Source organism: Sus scrofa, chromosome 2 (genome assembly GCF_054392235.1).
Source record: "Sus scrofa isolate SSC_HxYL_T2T_F1_AM1 chromosome 2, Sscrofa_HxYL_maternal_Yorkshire_Landrace_v2.0, whole genome shotgun sequence".
NCBI lineage: Eukaryota > Metazoa > Chordata > Mammalia > Artiodactyla > Suidae > Sus > Sus scrofa.
In genome coordinates, this window is record NC_139384.1 from 88,141,505 (window position 1) to 88,157,531 (window position 16,027).

The 16,027-nt window shown below is 58.5% G+C and overlaps 1 protein-coding gene across 15 annotated transcripts; it reads left to right on the top strand.

Annotated features, from left to right (window-relative positions):
- The first annotated feature begins 2,242 nt into the window (after window positions 1-2,242).
- On the top strand, window positions 2,243-16,013 carry POLRMT (RNA polymerase mitochondrial). 15 transcript variants are annotated; one of them, XM_085013562.1, is made up of 22 exons: window positions 2,243-2,370; window positions 3,195-3,404; window positions 5,666-6,237; window positions 8,254-8,384; window positions 8,469-8,661; window positions 10,463-10,589; window positions 10,718-10,870; window positions 11,044-11,208; window positions 11,318-11,488; window positions 11,669-11,893; window positions 12,059-12,865; window positions 13,157-13,279; window positions 13,512-13,634; window positions 13,834-14,013; window positions 14,184-14,270; window positions 14,418-14,531; window positions 14,623-14,675; window positions 14,766-14,864; window positions 15,355-15,427; window positions 15,577-15,668; window positions 15,756-15,817; window positions 15,906-16,013. In XM_085013562.1, the coding sequence occupies exons 5-22, from the start codon at window positions 8,654-8,656 to the stop codon at window positions 15,953-15,955; spliced, it is 2,712 nt and encodes a 903-aa protein (XP_084869688.1). In that variant the 5' UTR covers window positions 2,243-2,370; window positions 3,195-3,404; window positions 5,666-6,237; window positions 8,254-8,384; window positions 8,469-8,653; the 3' UTR covers window positions 15,956-16,013. The 15 variants fall into 15 exon arrangements, with proteins under 15 accessions (XP_084869688.1, XP_084869693.1, XP_084869689.1 ...); XM_085013567.1 differs by having other exon boundaries at window positions 13,536-13,634; XM_085013563.1 differs by having other exon boundaries at window positions 3,195-3,293.
- Window positions 16,014-16,027: the final 14 nt, after the last annotated feature.

Genomic DNA, 16,027 nt, shown 5'->3' on the forward strand with positions numbered 1-16,027 from the left:
GAAGTTGTGTGTAGGTCGAAGATGAAGATCTAGAGTTGCTGTGACTGTGGTGTGGGCCAGCAGCTGCAGCTCTCTGATTTGACCCCTAGCCTGGGAACTTCCATATGCCAAAAAAAAAAACAAAAGCAAAAAAAAACCCCAAACGAATAAATAGCCTCTTCACCACTAAGATCCAGGCTCTGACTCTTTGGGAAATATGGGATAGGGCAACTGACATTCCAGAAGATAGTAAAGGGAATGGAGGCAAAGGAGTCAGAAGTCTTGGCCTCCAGGATTCCCCCTCGTGGTGCAGCGGAAACGAATCTGACTAGGAACCATGAGGTTGCAGGTTCAATCCCTGGCCTTGCTCAGTGGCTTAAGGATCCAGTGTTGCCCTGAGCTGTGGTGTAGGTCACAGATGCGGCTCAGATCTGGCGTTGCTGTGGCTCTGGTGTAGGCTGGCAGCTACAGCTCCAATTGGACCCCTAGCCTGGGAACCTCCATATGCCGTGGGTGCGGCCCTAAAAAGACAAAAAAAAAAAAAAAAAAAAAAAAAAGAGAGAGAGAAGTCTTGGTTTCCAGCCCATGCTCCTGGCTCTGCCAGGCTTCAGGGGTGCAAGGGGCTGTCTCTAGGACTTGGGGGGCCGGGCCCAGCTGATTCAGTCCCCCCACCCTTGGGCCAGGAAGGCAACCCTAGGTGTGAGCAAGGGCTGAGGTCACTGCCCCCCAGGGCATCTTGGGGTGGGTTGGGGCAGGTTGGGGAGGACGCTGCGTCTGCTAAAAACATTCCCAGCCGATGGCATCACAGTGCACAGACTCGCGTGGGCAGCTGCATCTTGAATGTGCTGTCAAGAGGCTTCCAGATCTGGGAGTCTGGCACTTCTAGAGCACAGGTCCAGTCTCTAGTCTGGGTAGTGGGGAGACTGAAGTCCAAGTGTCTGAGGACATGCGTGAACCTGAGCCGAGGTTCCTGAGGCTCACTGTAGTCTGGGCCCTGAGCATACCCCCAGGTTTGTCATTGCTTCCTCACCCTAAAATGCTGCTCAAATTCTAGCTATCCACATGTGTTCCTGCCTCAGGGCCTTTGCACTTGCCATGACTGCTTCCTGGAACACAGTTATACTGCATATTGTCATCCTCCACGTGCCAACTGATCCCAGTTCACATGCTTCCCTCCCCTGATCTCAGTTTCCTGAACTCAGCGGTGAGATGGGCATGCCTTCCAGGACTGATTCTTTTTTTTTTTTTTTTTTTTTTGTTGCTATTTCTTGGGCCGCTCCCGCGGCATATGGAGGTTCTCAGGCTAGGGGTCCAATCAGAGCTGTAGCCACCAGCCTACGCCAGAGCCACAGCAACGCGGGATCCGAGCCGCGTCTGCAACCTACACCACAGCTCACAGCAACGCCGGATCGTTAACCCACTGAGCAAGGGCAGGGACCGAACCCGCAACCTCATGGTTCCTAGTCGGATTCGTTAACCACTGCGCCACGACGGGAACTCCCCAGGACTGATTCTAAAGCTCTGGCCCTCCTTACTCCTGAGTGAGATCTCCATGGAGACCAGGGTTGGGAAGGTACAGGATCCAGGGATTATTTCATTCCACTTGTCATCAAATCAACTAAGTTGGAGGTTAGTGCGCTCCTCCCGTCCACTTTGCCCCTGGCCTCAGGAACTTGGGAACTAGTAGTGGGTAAACTGAGACCAGAAAGAGTGGATGACAGAAATGTCCAGGGAACAACATGACCCGGCTGACCCTTGGCTTTAGGGCTTGGACTCAAACAGATCTGGGCCTTCATTCTAGTGCCTCTAATATTGTGCTGTGTGACTTTGGGCATTTTGATTGACCTCTCTAAACCTCAGCTTCCTCTTCAGTAAACTGTAGACGGTAATAGTTCCCTCCCCAAAGCTATCGTTGGACCAATTAAGATCGTTGACAGGAATCTCTAAATTGCAGAACGCAGTCATAATTACCCGGCGACTATTTCTTAAACAACAAAACCCACGTTCCGGGTCCTCCCAAACATGGCTTGTATTCATCCCGTGCTGCTCAAACAACAACTCTCTCCTGCCCCGCCTCGCCAGCGAATAGCCAATCAGAGGGCTCCATCGGCGCGCATGCCCCTGTGCCTCGGGGTGGGGTTGTGGGGCCTTGCCCCGCTGCCCCCTGGGAGTTGTGGTTCGGGAGGCCCTTTCTGGGCACACGGTTCCTTCGCGGCCGCCGTAGGCCGTGCAACTATAACTCCCGGCAGGCGCGGAAGGTGCAGGCGCAGTGCGGTGGGGCGGCAGTGCCGCGTGCGGGTGGCATGTCTGCCCTCCGCTGGGGCCGCGGCGTGGCGGGGCTCCGGAGGGCCCTGTGGCCCGCGGGCCGCCATGGCCTCCTGACGGAGGAAGGTAATGCGGCGGAGACCTGGGGGCCACACCGCGACCCTGCCCCGCCTCCTCACCCGCGGCCGAGACCTCAGGCTTTTCGGCCCGGGAGTCCAGCTACTTCCCGACTTTTGCCTTTTGCCCTTGGGGGGTTTCCGGGAACCCAGTGACTCGACCCCACTTTCACTCGTCCTCGGCCCAGTCTCCGAACCGTCTGCGGACGGGGGTCGGCAGGGTACTTTGACCTCTGACACTTGATTTCTTTTGGAGCCCTCAGTCCACTCTTTACGGTTTAGGGATTTTGATCTTTGAACTCTTTACTTTCAGTTGGAGGAAACCTTCGTCCTCGATCCCACGCCCCAGTTTCCTTTTTTTTCTTAGCTGTGATGCCCCCTTCACCTTTGGCTTGTGGGTTTCTTTCATTTTATTTTTTGGCTTTTTAGGGCCTCAGATACGGCATACGGAAACTTCCAAGCTAGGGGTCAAGTCGGAACTACAGCTGCCGGCCTACACTGCGGCTCACGGCAACGCTGGATCATTAACCCGCTGAGTGAGGCCGGGGATGGAACCTGCGTCTTTTTGGATACTAGTCGTGTTCATTTTCACTGAGCCACAAGGGGAACTCCCTGGCCTGTGGGTTTCTTTCCAATGTGAGACCGGTAGCCACTGACTTTAGGGTTCCTTTGCCCCCAGATCCTGACATTTCTGTCCCTTCAAGGGCCCTCCTTCCCTTACCGACTGGGCGCCTGCCACTTTAGGGTTCCTTTGCCCCCGGATCCTGACATTTCTGTCCCTTCAAGGGCCCTCCTTCCCTCACCGACTGGGCGCCTCCCTGGTCTCTCCTGCAGGAACCCTTGGTGTCATTGGGGGCCGGAGAAGAAGTTTGTCTGCCAGCCCTTGTGAGCAGGACCGCAGGAAGGACTGGGGCCATGTTGAGCTGCTGGAAGGTGAGCCTGGTCCCTGAGGTCACTGTTCCCACCCCCCCGCCCCCTGCCTGCTGGCCACTCTGCCCGGAGCCACCTCCCTGGTTCTTCACGATGAGCCCAAGGAGAAGGCATGTAAGTCTGTAAGGTGGAGGGAGTCGTACTGTCCCACTCTGGTGGTCCAATTGCCCACTGCAGTGATGATGTGAAACAAGAACTGTGCGCATTGAGTTCTTGTAGTGCCCTTGTCCCCAGACCCACCAGGGACTCCCATTTTCCGAATGAGACAGTGGAGGCCCCAAATTGTGGCTGAAGAGACTGGCCTAAGGCCACACAGAGGTACATGGGCTTGGGTCGCTGTCTTTGTAATCCTGGATGGACAGCCTAGTTCTGGCGGCCTCCCAAGCAAGCAGGGAGCATCTGTCCTTTCTCACCATCTGTTATCTCCCTCCCAGTTGGCCAGTGCCTCCTGCTTCCCCTCCTGCCCCACGTTCAGTGTGTGTTCAGCAGCCAGGAGGGGGTTGGGGAGCCTTGGAAAAGAAAAACCTAATAGAAAATCCCAGGTGTGCAGAGGTAGAGACAGGAAACTTCTTTTGATTTCTCATCCATCTCTTTTTTTTTTTTTTTTTTTTTTTTTAATGGCTACATCTGTTGCATGTGGAAGTTCCTGGGCTAGTAGTTGATTCTGAGCCACAGCTGTGACCTATGCTGTAGCTGTGGCAGTTCTGGATCCTTTGACTCCCAGCCCCTGCATTCAGATTCCTAACCCACTGCTCCACAGCAGGAAATCCACCCATCTCATTTTATTTTTTAATTATTATTATTTTTTTTTGGTCTTTTTGCCTTTTCTAGGGCCGCACCCATGGCATATGGAGGTTCCCAGGCTAGGGGTCTAATTGGAGCTGTGGCCACTGGGGTTAGGGTTAGGGCCACATCAATGCAGCAACACAGGATCCGAGTGGCATCTGCAACCTACACCACAGCTCACGGCAACGCCGGATCCTTAACCCACTGAGCAAGGCCAGGGATCGAACCCGCAACCTCATGGTTCCTCGTCAGATTCATTAACCACTGAGCCATGACGGGAACTCCAACCCATCTCATTTTAAAGTAAAGCCCAGATTCTGGAAATCTGAATCACTTTCTGGCACAATCCAGCCTAGACCCCTCCAACTGGTTCCTCTCTCATAGAATAAATTTTATCCCCCCGCTGAGGGCCACAGAGCGCCGAGACCTCTGTCATCAGGAGCTTTGCACCCACTTGTCCCTGGTCACCCCCTCAGGGAGATCAGACGTGGCTGCCTGGGGTGAGGGGGTTGTGCCCATGTCCCTGCTTCTGCCTTGTGTCCCTCCTGGCACTTTGTAGCCCCCAGTTGCCTGTGTGTTCTGAAAATGTCTTCTGAGTTTTGAGCCACTCTGAGGCCTAGGTCCACACCTGCCTTGTGACTGTTTCTGCCCCGGGCCAGCTCTCTCCCAGGGCTCATGTTCCAGTGAGAGAGGCCCAAGGCAGATCTGCTTGGTCCTTATGTTCGCGAGTTCCGTGTTTGCAAAGTCTCCCACCAGCCCAACTTTACTTGTGACCCCAAAGACAGTACTTTCAGGGTCACTTGCAGACGTGAGCAGCAAAACCCTGAGCCACCTGACACATGGCTTCCCCCTGAAGAACGTCCTTTTCAGGGTGTATTTAGTACCACAGCTTTGCACTTTTGTGTGCTTTCCTGGTAGTTTTGCTGTTTACGTGCCCCTGGTGTGCTGAGGCGCCATCTGGTATTCTCAGCTCACAGGGGCTGGGACCCCGAGCCTTTTGAAGAAAACGTGTGTTCGATGTGTTTTGTTCAGGAGTGAGTGCAGGGTGGTATGGCCCTGCATTCGACATTAATGGGTCGACAGTATATGTGAAATAAGGCACCCATGTGAGAACTCACAAAATAAGGTTATGTGCTGATCCATTGGTGGAAATGAGACCACAGGCTCCCAGGAGCCCTGCGTTTCCCTGCGATCCGTGGTTCCCTGTTCACCAGCTCTGACCACAGCTTTATAGAACAGAGCTTTGAATTGTCGGGTAAGGGTCTGTGCAAAGGCCCTGAAGCCGTCGTGGCTGGAGATGGAGGTGGGGGTGGGAGGCACTGGGTAGCTTTTGTGGGTAGTGCTGCCCAGCTGGGTATGGAGGGAGATAGTTGTAGAAGACCCTCGGGCTCTGGGCAGAGCTCCTGGAAGGACTAAGTGGCGGGCGGTGGCGGCTGGGAGACAGGAGCAGGTTGCGGGTAACACCAGGAGCTTGTTTGGGACATTGCGTTTGAGAGGCTCAGGTGACTGGTGGTGAGGGGGTGGGTGGTGCGCGCCTCTTGCCACCTGGACCTTGGGGGCCTCCTGACTTCTGTCCTTCTGTCCCACAGTGCTTGAGGCGAGGGTGCGCCAGCTGCAGGCCGAGAGCGAGGCGGAGGTGACAGTGAAGAAGGTGGCCATGGCTCAGGCCTCGGAGGCTGGCGGCATCCAGCCACCCAGGAAGGCCCAAATGGGGGCTGGTGACCGCTGGGCGCAGAAACTAGATGAGGAGCAGCGGCTGATGGAGAGGCGCAAGGAGCAGCTGCGGGAGAGGGTGCAGAAAGGCGGCAAGCGGCTGTGGCGGGTGGAGCTGCGCAAGGAGCCCCGGCTGCTGAGCAGGAAGCTGGCGAAGCAGCTGCAGCGCTGGCAGAAGGGAACCCCCCAGAGCCCCTGGGAGGAGCAGCTGGAGCAGTTGCTGCAGGAGGCCCCGCAGAGGCTGAGCTGCGAAGAAGCCAGTAGGGATCCTGAGGCGAAGCTGGAGGGCCAGCAGCAGAAGCTCCTGTCCTTCTTAGAGTGCTGCCTGCACACGGGCCACCTGCCTCTTGCCCACCACGTGCTGGTCACCTACCACAGCAGGTCCCAGCAGCAGAAGCTGCTAACTCTCGCCATGTACAATGCGGTCATGCTGGGTTGGGCGCGTGAGGTAAGTGGCTGTCCTCTGGGAGCTGGTGCCTGAGGTCAGAGGCAGAAGCTAAGCTTTGTCTTTGAGTTCCAAAGCTCAGTCCTTTTTTTTTTTTTTTTTCTTTAATTATTTTAGTAATTCTTTAGGTTTGTTTACTGTGAGTCACAAGTGGCTTTGAAAGGAAATTCTGAGAATGACCAAAAGGGAAGGAAGACTCTGAACTCCTATTTCAGAGTTTCCTTCTGGTTACTTGACCAGGGCTCTAGCTGGAGGGGTGCTGCAGACCCTCCTCAGCTCAGTGAGCATGACACTTTCTGCCTGGCTTGTCCTTTTATCTTTTCTTTTTTTTTAATGGCTGTACCTGTGGTACGTGGAAGTTCCTGGACCAGGGATTGAATCCAAGCCACAGCTGAGACCTGTGCTGCAGCTGTGGCAACACCAGATCCTTTAACCCACTGCCCAGGGCTGGGGATTGAACCTTCGCCTCTGCAGTGGCCTGATCCTTCACCCACTGTGCCATGGTGGGAGCTTCCTCTCCTGGCTTGTTTTTTTCTCCCATTTCCTGCAGTGGGCTCCCTTCGTTTTAGTGCAGGCATTCGCAGCTGTGAATGTCCCTCTGGGCACAGCTTTAGCTGCTTTCTTTTTACTTGGAGTTTCTCCTCTGACCTGTGGCTGCTTTGAGAGCTGCTTACACGTCCTTGCAGGAAAACTTCCCCAACACCCTTCCTCCTGCAGGCCTGTAGCCTGTCAGGAGCAGCAGGGACAGTGAGTGCCTGGTGGATAAGGGACGCACCGGCGACAAGTCCAGGTGCAGCTCGGGAAGGCGGGTCTGCGGCAGGGATTTTGCTGTGCTGACTCATGCACATGAGGCGACCCAGAGCAGCCTGATGGTGCCTCTGAGGCACCCAAGGTCTCCACGGTGACAGTCCTTGGGGCTTTCTCGCCTAGGTTGTGTTCACAGATGAGCTTAGTCCCAGGAGTTCAGCTTCCGTCCTAGGCTGTGGCCTCCAGCTCCCCGGAAGAGTTCTGTCTTGGCCACCGCTCCTGTCATTAGAGGAGCTTCCTGGGGCTGCTGAACGAGTGGCCGCAAACTGGGAGGCTCACAGCAACACAGGCCCATTTTCTTGTTGTCCCAGGTCAGGGTGTGCCCCCCACCCCTACCCTGCAAGGCTCCAGGGGAGGGTCCTCCCTGCCTCTTGCGGCTTCTGGGGGCCGACATTCCTTGGCCTGTGGCTGCATCCCTCTGATCTGTGCCTCAGTTGTCACACTGCCTTACCCCATTGTGCCCTCCCCTTAACTACATCTGCAGAGACACTATTTCTAACTAAGGCCATTTGCTGAGGTTCTTTCTAGGTGGGTGTGAGTTTGGGGGGAACTGGTCAGCCCAGCCACAGCACCGAGTGGCTTTGTAAATAATCGTTTCTGGGTGGGCGTGGCTGCCACTTGGACCTGAGTTGGAGGCCTCTTTCTTCTATGAGCTCACCGTAGACCACACCTCATTTCCCTCTGCAAAGCGGGGATCCTTCGGGGTTCTTGGGAGGAGTCAAGGCTTCAGCCCTGCTTGTGTCCGGGACAGGGAGGGTAGTATGTGAAGGTTCAAATGGGTGTTTTCATGGTGGTGACGTTATTACAGGTTCTATAAAGGTGGGGTGGGCTCGCTCTAGACCAGCGGCATTGAGCACAGCAAAGTGCTCTTCACCTGTGCCAGCCTTGCACCACTGTTTAGTCCAGCTTGAGTATCTCATTTGCACTCAGCTGGGTGGCCAGGTGGCCGTGCATGGCTCTGGACTGGGCTGCACTGCTCCCAAGACCGTGCAGATAGGGCAGGACCGCAGGGCGGGTGTTGGGGAGGGGCCCGAGAGGTAGGGGCAGGGCACTTAGCCGGTGCCCTGATGCAGGAGGCGAAAGCAGCCACTCACCACCACATGGTGCCTGAGGAGGTGGTAGCGACTTCCCGCACTGAGGGAGGGGTCAGGAAACTGGGCAGAGGAGCCTGCCGAGGGGCCCCCCTCAGACCTCCCTGGCTCGTTCCTGCAGGGCTCCTTCAAAGAGCTGGTGTATGTGTTCTTCATGGTGAAAGACGCCGGGCTCACCCCTGATCTGCTGTCCTACGCAGCTGCTCTGCAGTGCATGGGGCGTCTGGACCAGGATACAGACACCATCCGAAGGTGGGTGGGGGTCAGGGGCCCCGGGGACTCCCACAGCCGCTGGGCACTAAGACCAAGGTGGGGGCCGCCCTGTGTGCCCCACAGGTGTCTGAAGCAGATGGCCCAAGACGGGCTACAGCTAGAGGGGCTCTTCACGTCTGTGCTGCTGAGCGAGGAGGAGCGGGCCGAGCTGCTGAAGGCTGTGCGCAAGGCCAAGCCCACCTTCAGCGTCCCGTGCCCACGCCCGCCTCCACCCCAGGTCAATACCTCGCCGCTGCTCCGGGAGATCTATGCCAAGGTGAGCCCCTGCCTGTGGCCTGACATCAGCGGGGTTTCTCTGGAGGCGTCTCCTGGAGCCTCAGTCCCTCCCCCATCTCTCCTTGTCGGGACGCCACCCCTGCTTCTCGGACACGAAACAAGTGGGGCCTTGACCTAAAGGTGGAAGCTGGCAGTTGCCAACAGGGGCAGGCTGCCATGCGCTGCCCTGGCTTTCCACGTGAGGCTCAGCAGTAGGCTGAGCATGGGAGTGCCACAGGACAGCTGAAGCAGCAGGCAGGCAGAGGAAAGTGTGGCACCAGATGCACTGGGTTTTTCTTTTTCTGTAAAAATCTCCTACAGTTCACCTTTGAAAGGTATAATTCAGTTATTTCTGAGTACACTGGTTTCTGTTTAATTCCAGAACATTCCATCACCCCAAAAAGGAAACTCCATCCCCATTAGCAGTCACCCCCAGCCCCTGACAACCACTAATGCACTCTCTGAGGATGTGCCTATCCTGGACATCTCCCATCCATAGGATCACACACTGTGCCTTTCTTTTTTCTTCATCCTTTTTTTTTTTTTTTTTAAGGGCCACACTTTCAGCATATGGAGGTTGCCAGGCTAGGTGTCACATCAGAGCTATAGCTGCTGGTGTACACCACAGCCACAGCAACGCCAGATCCAAGCTGCGTCTGCAGCCTTCAACCACAGCTCACGGCAATGCTGGATCCTTACCCCACTGAGTGAGGCCAGGGATCGAACCTGCGTCCTCATGGATGCCAGTCAGGTTTGTTTCCACTGAGCCATGATGGGAACTTCATGTGTATCTTTCTGAGGCTGTTTCTCTCACTGAGCATCATGGTCTCAAGGTCTGTCCACGTGGCAGCAAGTGTTGGTACTTCTCTCCTTTTCACGGCCGAGTGATGTTCTTGTGTATTGAGGGGCAACATGATGTTTGTCCATTGTCTGTTGTTCTTTTGTGTGTATGTCCCCTTTTTTCGGGGGTGGGGGGAGCCCTATGGCATTTGGAGTTCCCATGCCAGGGATCAAAGCTGAGCTGCAGTTGCGACCTGCACTGGCAGTGCTGAATCCTTTAACACACTGTGCCAGGCTGGGGTCAAATTTGCATTCTGGTGCTACAGAGACATTGCTGATCTCATTGAGGCACAGTGGAACTCGTGTTTCATGTCTTGTTTTTTGGGGGGGTTTTTTTTTTGGGCCTTGCCCTTGGCATGTGGAAGTTCCTGGGCCAGGGATGGCACCTGTGCCACAGCAGTGACCCAAGCCACTGCAGTGACAATGCTGGATCTTTAACCTGCTGAGTCACAAGAGAACTTCCTGTCTCTTGTGTGTTGATGCACCACATTGGTTGGTTGTACCTTTTGACTGTTGTGAACCATGCTGCTGTGGCCATCTGGGTACAGTTCTTTGTGTGGATGTATATTTGTGGTTTTCAGAGTGTTGGGTTTTGCTGTTTTTATTTTTAGGCGGGTCACACATTGACACGGTTCCAAGTTTAAAAAGAAAATGGTGGCACCCAGGGACTTGAACCGTCTTCCTGGGTGATCTCGCCTGCCCAGCAAGGCCAGGCAGATGCTTTTTCAAACCAGTGTGGTTGTGTTAAACACTGTCTAGAGTTCCTGTTCTGGCTCAGTGGAAGTGAATCCAACTAGTATCCAGGAGGACGCAGGTTTGATCCCTGGCCTTGCTCAGCTGGGGTTAAGGATCCAGCGTTGCCATGAGCTGTGTGTGGTGTAGGTTGCAGACGTGGCTGTGACATAGGCTGGTGACTACAGCTCCCATTCGACCCCTAGCCTGGGAACCTCTGTATGCCACAGGTGCGGCCCTAAAAAGACAAAAAAGAAAGAACCCCCCACCCCATCTGCACTCTGCTTTCCCCCATCGTCAGGCATGGATGATTTTCAGGAGACCTGGGAAAATGGATGTGATTCTGCCTCTGGACGGGTACGAGGTCCTGGGGTCTAGTGTGGGCAGCTGCTCTTCTTGACCTTGGCTAGGGGCGAAGCTGCCTCTGGGGACCCAGGTCCAGGGGTCAGGTGCCCAGGGCCTCACTACCAGTCTCTTGCCACCAGCCCAATTGCACTGTGTCCTACCCGAGGCTGCACCTGCCCCTCAAGAAGTTGCAGGAGCTCTTCCAGCAGCAGCTCAGCATGGAGCTGGCCACGACTGTCACTGTGGAGTCGGTGGAAAAGGCACCGCCACTGACCAAGGAGGTTCTGCACGCGGTAAGGGCCCATGTGTTGGGGGGCTCACTGCACAGCCCCCTTCCACCACCCCCTGCCTGACTGTCCCAGTCCCTGAGCTGGGGGCACCGGGTGCCCATGTGCTGCCAGGCCCAGGACAGCTGGGATTGGTGGGCATGGGGGTGACTCTCTGGCGTCCCCCCTCCAACCTACAGCGGCAGACACTGACCATCCTCCGTGCCCAGTGGGAGAAGGCGCTGTGCCGAGAGCTGCAGGAGACCAAGGAGAGTGAGGCCTATGCTGCCCATGAAGGCCGCTCATCGCTCTTCCCGTACCTCTGCCTGCTCAGCGAGAAGGAGCTTGTGGAGATGCTGTTGCAGGTGGACAGCTGGGAAGTGGGGGTGGGGTGGGGGGCGGGGCCACCATCGCTGCTGACCTGCTCCAGGGTCAGGAGGGAGCATGGAGCTTACACAGCACGCTGCCTTCCAGACCCTGCAGGTTCTGCCTGCACATGGAGAGTCCCTTTTCTACCTGGCGCACAGGCTGGGTCAGCGCGTCTTCAACCGGCACATGGTACAGAGAAAGCAGCTCAGCAACCAGGTGCAGGTGCTGGAGAAGCAGTACTCCAAGTACCTGCACCTGCTGGCCTCTGACACCCAGGTGAGGTCTGGGAGCTCAGGTAGGAAACGAAAACCTCACGCAGAGGGCCCATCCTCGCTCTGGGGCAGCTGGATCTGCCTCTCAACTCTGCTTCGGTTTCCTCATATGACACTGGGAGGGAACTGGGTGTCCAGTTCTGTGCCCGGACCCTCAGCCCCTGACCCACCCACCTACCCACAGGTGGCGGAGCCCTGCCTGCCACGGCAGTACTGGGAGGCACTGGGGCTGCCTGAGTACCCCCAAGAACAGCCCTGGTCCCTGTCTGTGCTGGTGCAACTAGGCAAGCGGCTGGCAGAGATGCTGGTGCAGGCTGTGCGGATGCCCAGCAACCTGGCTACGCCCCGGGACTCCAACACACTCATCCCCGTGCTCTATCACGTCTACTCCTTCCGTAGCTTCCGCCAGGTGGGCTGCCCTGGGCTCTGGGTGGCATGGGCCCCTGGGCCACGGCTGGGTCCTGCCAGAATCTTGCTGCAGCCACAGACCTGTCTCAGGGTCCTGGGGCCTGCCTCTGGCGCCTTTGGGGTGGCTGGTCCCTTGACTGTCGCCACCTGCCCTGTCCACCCGCAGATCGGGATCCTGAAGCCACACCCAGCCTTCAGGCAGCTGCTGGAGACGGCGGCAGAAGGCACACTGACCTTCGAGTCAACCGAGGTGCCCATGCTGTGCCCACCACTGCCTTGGACATCCCCCCATTCCGGTGCCTTCCTACTGAGCCCCACCAAGATGATGCGTTCAGTGGAGGGCACCCAGCAGCACCAGGTCCTGCTGGAGCGCTGCCGGCCCGCTGAGCTGCATGGTGCCCTGGACGCCCTCACCCAGCTGGGCAATTGTGCCTGGCAGGTCAATGGACCTGTGCTGGACCTGGTGCTGGAGCTCTTCAACAACAAGGGCTGTCCCCACCTGGGCGTGCCTGCCCCACCCCTTGAGGCCCCCCGGCCTCCTGAGGGCCGCCAGGCCCCCGACGCCTGCCTGCAACCTAACGTGCCGCCCACCCAGAAGGCCGAGCTGCGGCGGGAGCTGGCGCGCCGCCTGAAGATGGCACGGGAGATGCACAGCCTGCGAACTGAGGCGCTTTACCGCCTCTCGATGGCCCAGCACTTGCGGGGTCGCATCTTCTGGCTGCCGCACAACATGGACTTCCGCGGCCGGACCTACCCGTTCCCACCCCACTTCAACCACCTGGGCAGCGACCTGGCCCGCGCCCTGCTGGAGTTTGCCCAGGGCCGCCCGCTCGGCCCTCAGGGCCTCAACTGGCTCAAGATCCACCTGGTCAACCTCACAGGGCTGAAGAAGCACGAGTCGCTGCAGGCACGCCGGGACTTGGCGGATGAGCTGATGGAGGACATCCTGGACTCGGCCGACCGGCCCATGACGGTAGAGAGGATGGGAGGGCGGCAGCTGGGCCTTAGTCTTTTCCTCCACCTCAGGCCATTGGCAGCTCTGCCAGCTTCCATGCCGCAGTGGCTGGTCACTCAGGGCTATTGCTACGTCCCCCTCCCTGGTCTGTTGCTCTTTTCTCTCCATGCGTCTGTGTGTCTTCATGTTGCCTGGGTCCACCCTACTCTCATCTGTGCCCAGGGAGCCCTGTCTAGGCTGCAAGACCCGCCCTGACCCCACCAGACCTGGAGATCCCGGGCCTCACCTAGCCCACCTGCCCTCCTGCAGGGCCGGAAGTGGTGGATGGAGGCGGACGAGCCCTGGCAAACCCTGGCCTGCTGCATGGAGATCGCTCGGGCGGTGCGCGCCCCTGACCCCACCGCCTATGTCTCCCACTTTCCAGTTCACCAGGTGAGCTGGGGGCACCCAGTGTGGAGTGGCACAGTGTTCCACTCTGCGCTGGCTGGTTCCCACAAGGGGCAGTTCACACAGGCCCGGCCCCTTCCTCTCCGTTCCCCTTTGTGGGGGCTGCTGCCCACCTACGTGTGTCAGAAGCTGGGGGCCTCTCCTGTGAGCAGAGCTGGGGAAATGCAGACCTTCCCCCAGCCCTGCCCAGGCCCCCTCACTCTGCACCCCTGGCCAGGATGGCTCCTGTAACGGCTTGCAGCACTACGCCGCCCTGGGCCGGGATAGCGCAGGGGCCGCCTCTGTCAACCTGATGCCCTCGGACCTGCCGCAGGACGTTTACAGCGGGGTGGCTGCACAGGTAGGCACTACGGACCCCCCACTCATTCCCTGTCTTCAAAATCTCCAGGGCCTGTGTGAACACATGGGTGCTGTAGACCCTGTAGTCTTAGTCTCTGTCCTGAGCTTCCTGAGGGAGGTGTGAGAGGGGCCGGGGTGAGGCCCACGAGGGGCTGGGGGGCTGGGCAGGCCCCGCCCTCTGACCCCCAACACCTGCCCAGGTGGAGGTGTTCCGCAGGCAGGATGCCGAGCAGGGCATGCGGGTGGCGCAAGTGCTGGAGGGCTTCATCAGCCGCAAGGTGGTCAAGCAGACGGTGATGACCGTGGTGTACGGGGTCACCCGCTACGGGGGCCGCCTGCAGATCGAGAGGCGCCTCCGGGAGCTCCAGGACTTTCCCCAGGTGTGCAGCTGTGATCCCAGATCCTGCCGGCCCCACCCCTGGACACCGGGCAGCAGGCAGTTGTCGGGGAGGGGCTCCCAGAGGAGTGTGCCAACAGCTTCAGGTGGGGGGGCCCTGGGGGGGTTGTGGCGGGAACCTGGGTCCTACCGACCACCTCCCCCACCTGCCAGGAGTTCGTGTGGGAGGCCTCGCACTACCTTGTACGCCAGGTGTTCAACAGCCTCCAGGAGATGTTCTCTGGTACTCGGTCCATCCAGGTGAGGCCTCGTCCTCCCTGGACGGGCTTTCCCCCCGCGCCCCCTGCCCGTCTACCCCCCCACACCTGCCTGCGCCCCCCCCCCCCCCCGCCAACTCCGCCCCTGCCCTGCCCTGCCCTGCCCTGAGCCCAGTGCCTGCCCCCGCAGCGCTGGCTGACTGACAGTGCCCGGCTCATCGCCCACATGGGCTCAGCTGTGGAGTGGGTCACACCGCTGGGCATCCCCATCATCCAGCCCTACCACCGCGACTCCAAGGTCACAGTACGTGCGGCCTTGCCCCCACCCCTACCCCCACCCCCACGGAGGCAGGGCAGGGCTCACCACCCCTGCACCTCCTGCCCTGACCCTGCAGATCAAAGGTGGGCTTCAGAACCTCAGTTTCAACAGCAGTGTGGACACCAGCCAGTGAGTGCAAGGGCTGGGCAGGGTGGGGCGCCTGGGCCAGAAGGCCGCCTGGGGAGGTTCTGGAGTCCCCACCTCCACTCCTCCCCCCAGGAAGCCCAACACGCTGAAGCAGAAGAACGGCTTCCCGCCCAACTTCATCCACTCGCTGGACTCCTCACACATGATGCTCACGGCCCTGCACTGCTACAGGTGTGGATGTCCCCTGTGTGGGCCAGGGGCCCGCACAGGGGGAGACAGCTCGTGAGCTCAGGTCCTGCTGGTGGGTCCTGCCAGCCAGGACCAGGACAAGGGTGGGGCCAGGGCTGAGCCCTCCGGCAGGCCTGCAGGACCTGGTGCCCAGGAGACAGGCCACCAGGTAGCAGGGGCTGGGAAATGGCTCTGAGAGTGAAGCTGGCCCTTAGAGGGTCCCAGACTCGGCATGCTGTGTGGCCTGACACAGCGGGACCTACGTGGACCTCCTGGGTCAGGCACAGCCGTCCTGGTTTCTCCTGAGTCCCTTGGAGGCGGCTGAGCATGGGTGGTGGGGGCATGTGTTGATGGTTGTTAGAAACAACTGCTGACGTGGGGATGAGGCTACGCTGAGCCCCAGTTCCCTTCGGAGGCCCTTGGGTGTGGATCAAGGGGAGAATGGACCTTGAGGTGTGGCTTCTCCTCATGGAGCCCCTCCCTCCTGCTGCAGAAAGGGCCTGACCTTTGTCTCTGTCCACGACTGCTTCTGGACCCACGCAGCTGATGTTGCAGTCATGAACCAGGTATGGCCCTGCCCCCGTCAAAGTGGACACCCCTGGTCTTGTGGCCTTCACCCTGTGGGACCTCACAGCCCCAGCTTCACCCCCTCCCAGTCACTCTCTCCCTATGTCCTGAGCCTGGTTCTGGCTTCTGACTGTCCCACCCCCACAAGGTGTGCCGAGAGCAGTTTGTCCAGCTGCACAGCCAGCCCATCCTCCATGACCTGTCCAGGTTCCTAAGGAATCGGTTCTGCTCTGACCCCAGGTGAGGCACACCCAACCCCAGCGCCCTCGCGCCCTCCGCCTCCCCACCCTGTCTGTGCTTCATCCCCCATCCTGCTCTTGGCTCCAGGGCCTCTAAGAATATCTGGGCCTCCAGGCTGATGGACACACTGCTGTCAGTGCCCAAGCCAGGTACGGTCCCTGGAGGTGCGGGCTCCTTCTGCAGGCTGGGGTTGGGGCCTTCCCTGGAGCCCACCCACGGCCTCTCTCTGCTCCACAGGGACCTTCGACCTGGAGCAGGTGAAGCACTCCACATACTTCTTCAGCTGACTGACCACCTCCGGGGCAGGCCACCCTGTACCATAGTGTAAATAAAATCTTGTCTCCACTTAGTGAGTTGCT

What these genes read in the sequence shown, in the direction of transcription:
- POLRMT (XM_021084303.2), top strand. Translation starts at nt 2,283, where the DNA reads ATGTCTGCCCTCCGCTGGGGCCGCGGCGTGGCGGGGCTCCGGAGGGCC. An exon ending in CCAAGGAGGTTCTGCACGCG is followed by an intron (nt 10,871 to 11,043) that starts GTAAGGGCCCAT and finishes TCCAACCTACAG; the next exon opens with CGGCAGACACTGACCATCCT. An exon ending in CCCACTTTCCAGTTCACCAG is followed by an intron (nt 13,280 to 13,511) that starts GTGAGCTGGGGG and finishes ACCCCTGGCCAG; the next exon opens with GATGGCTCCTGTAACGGCTT.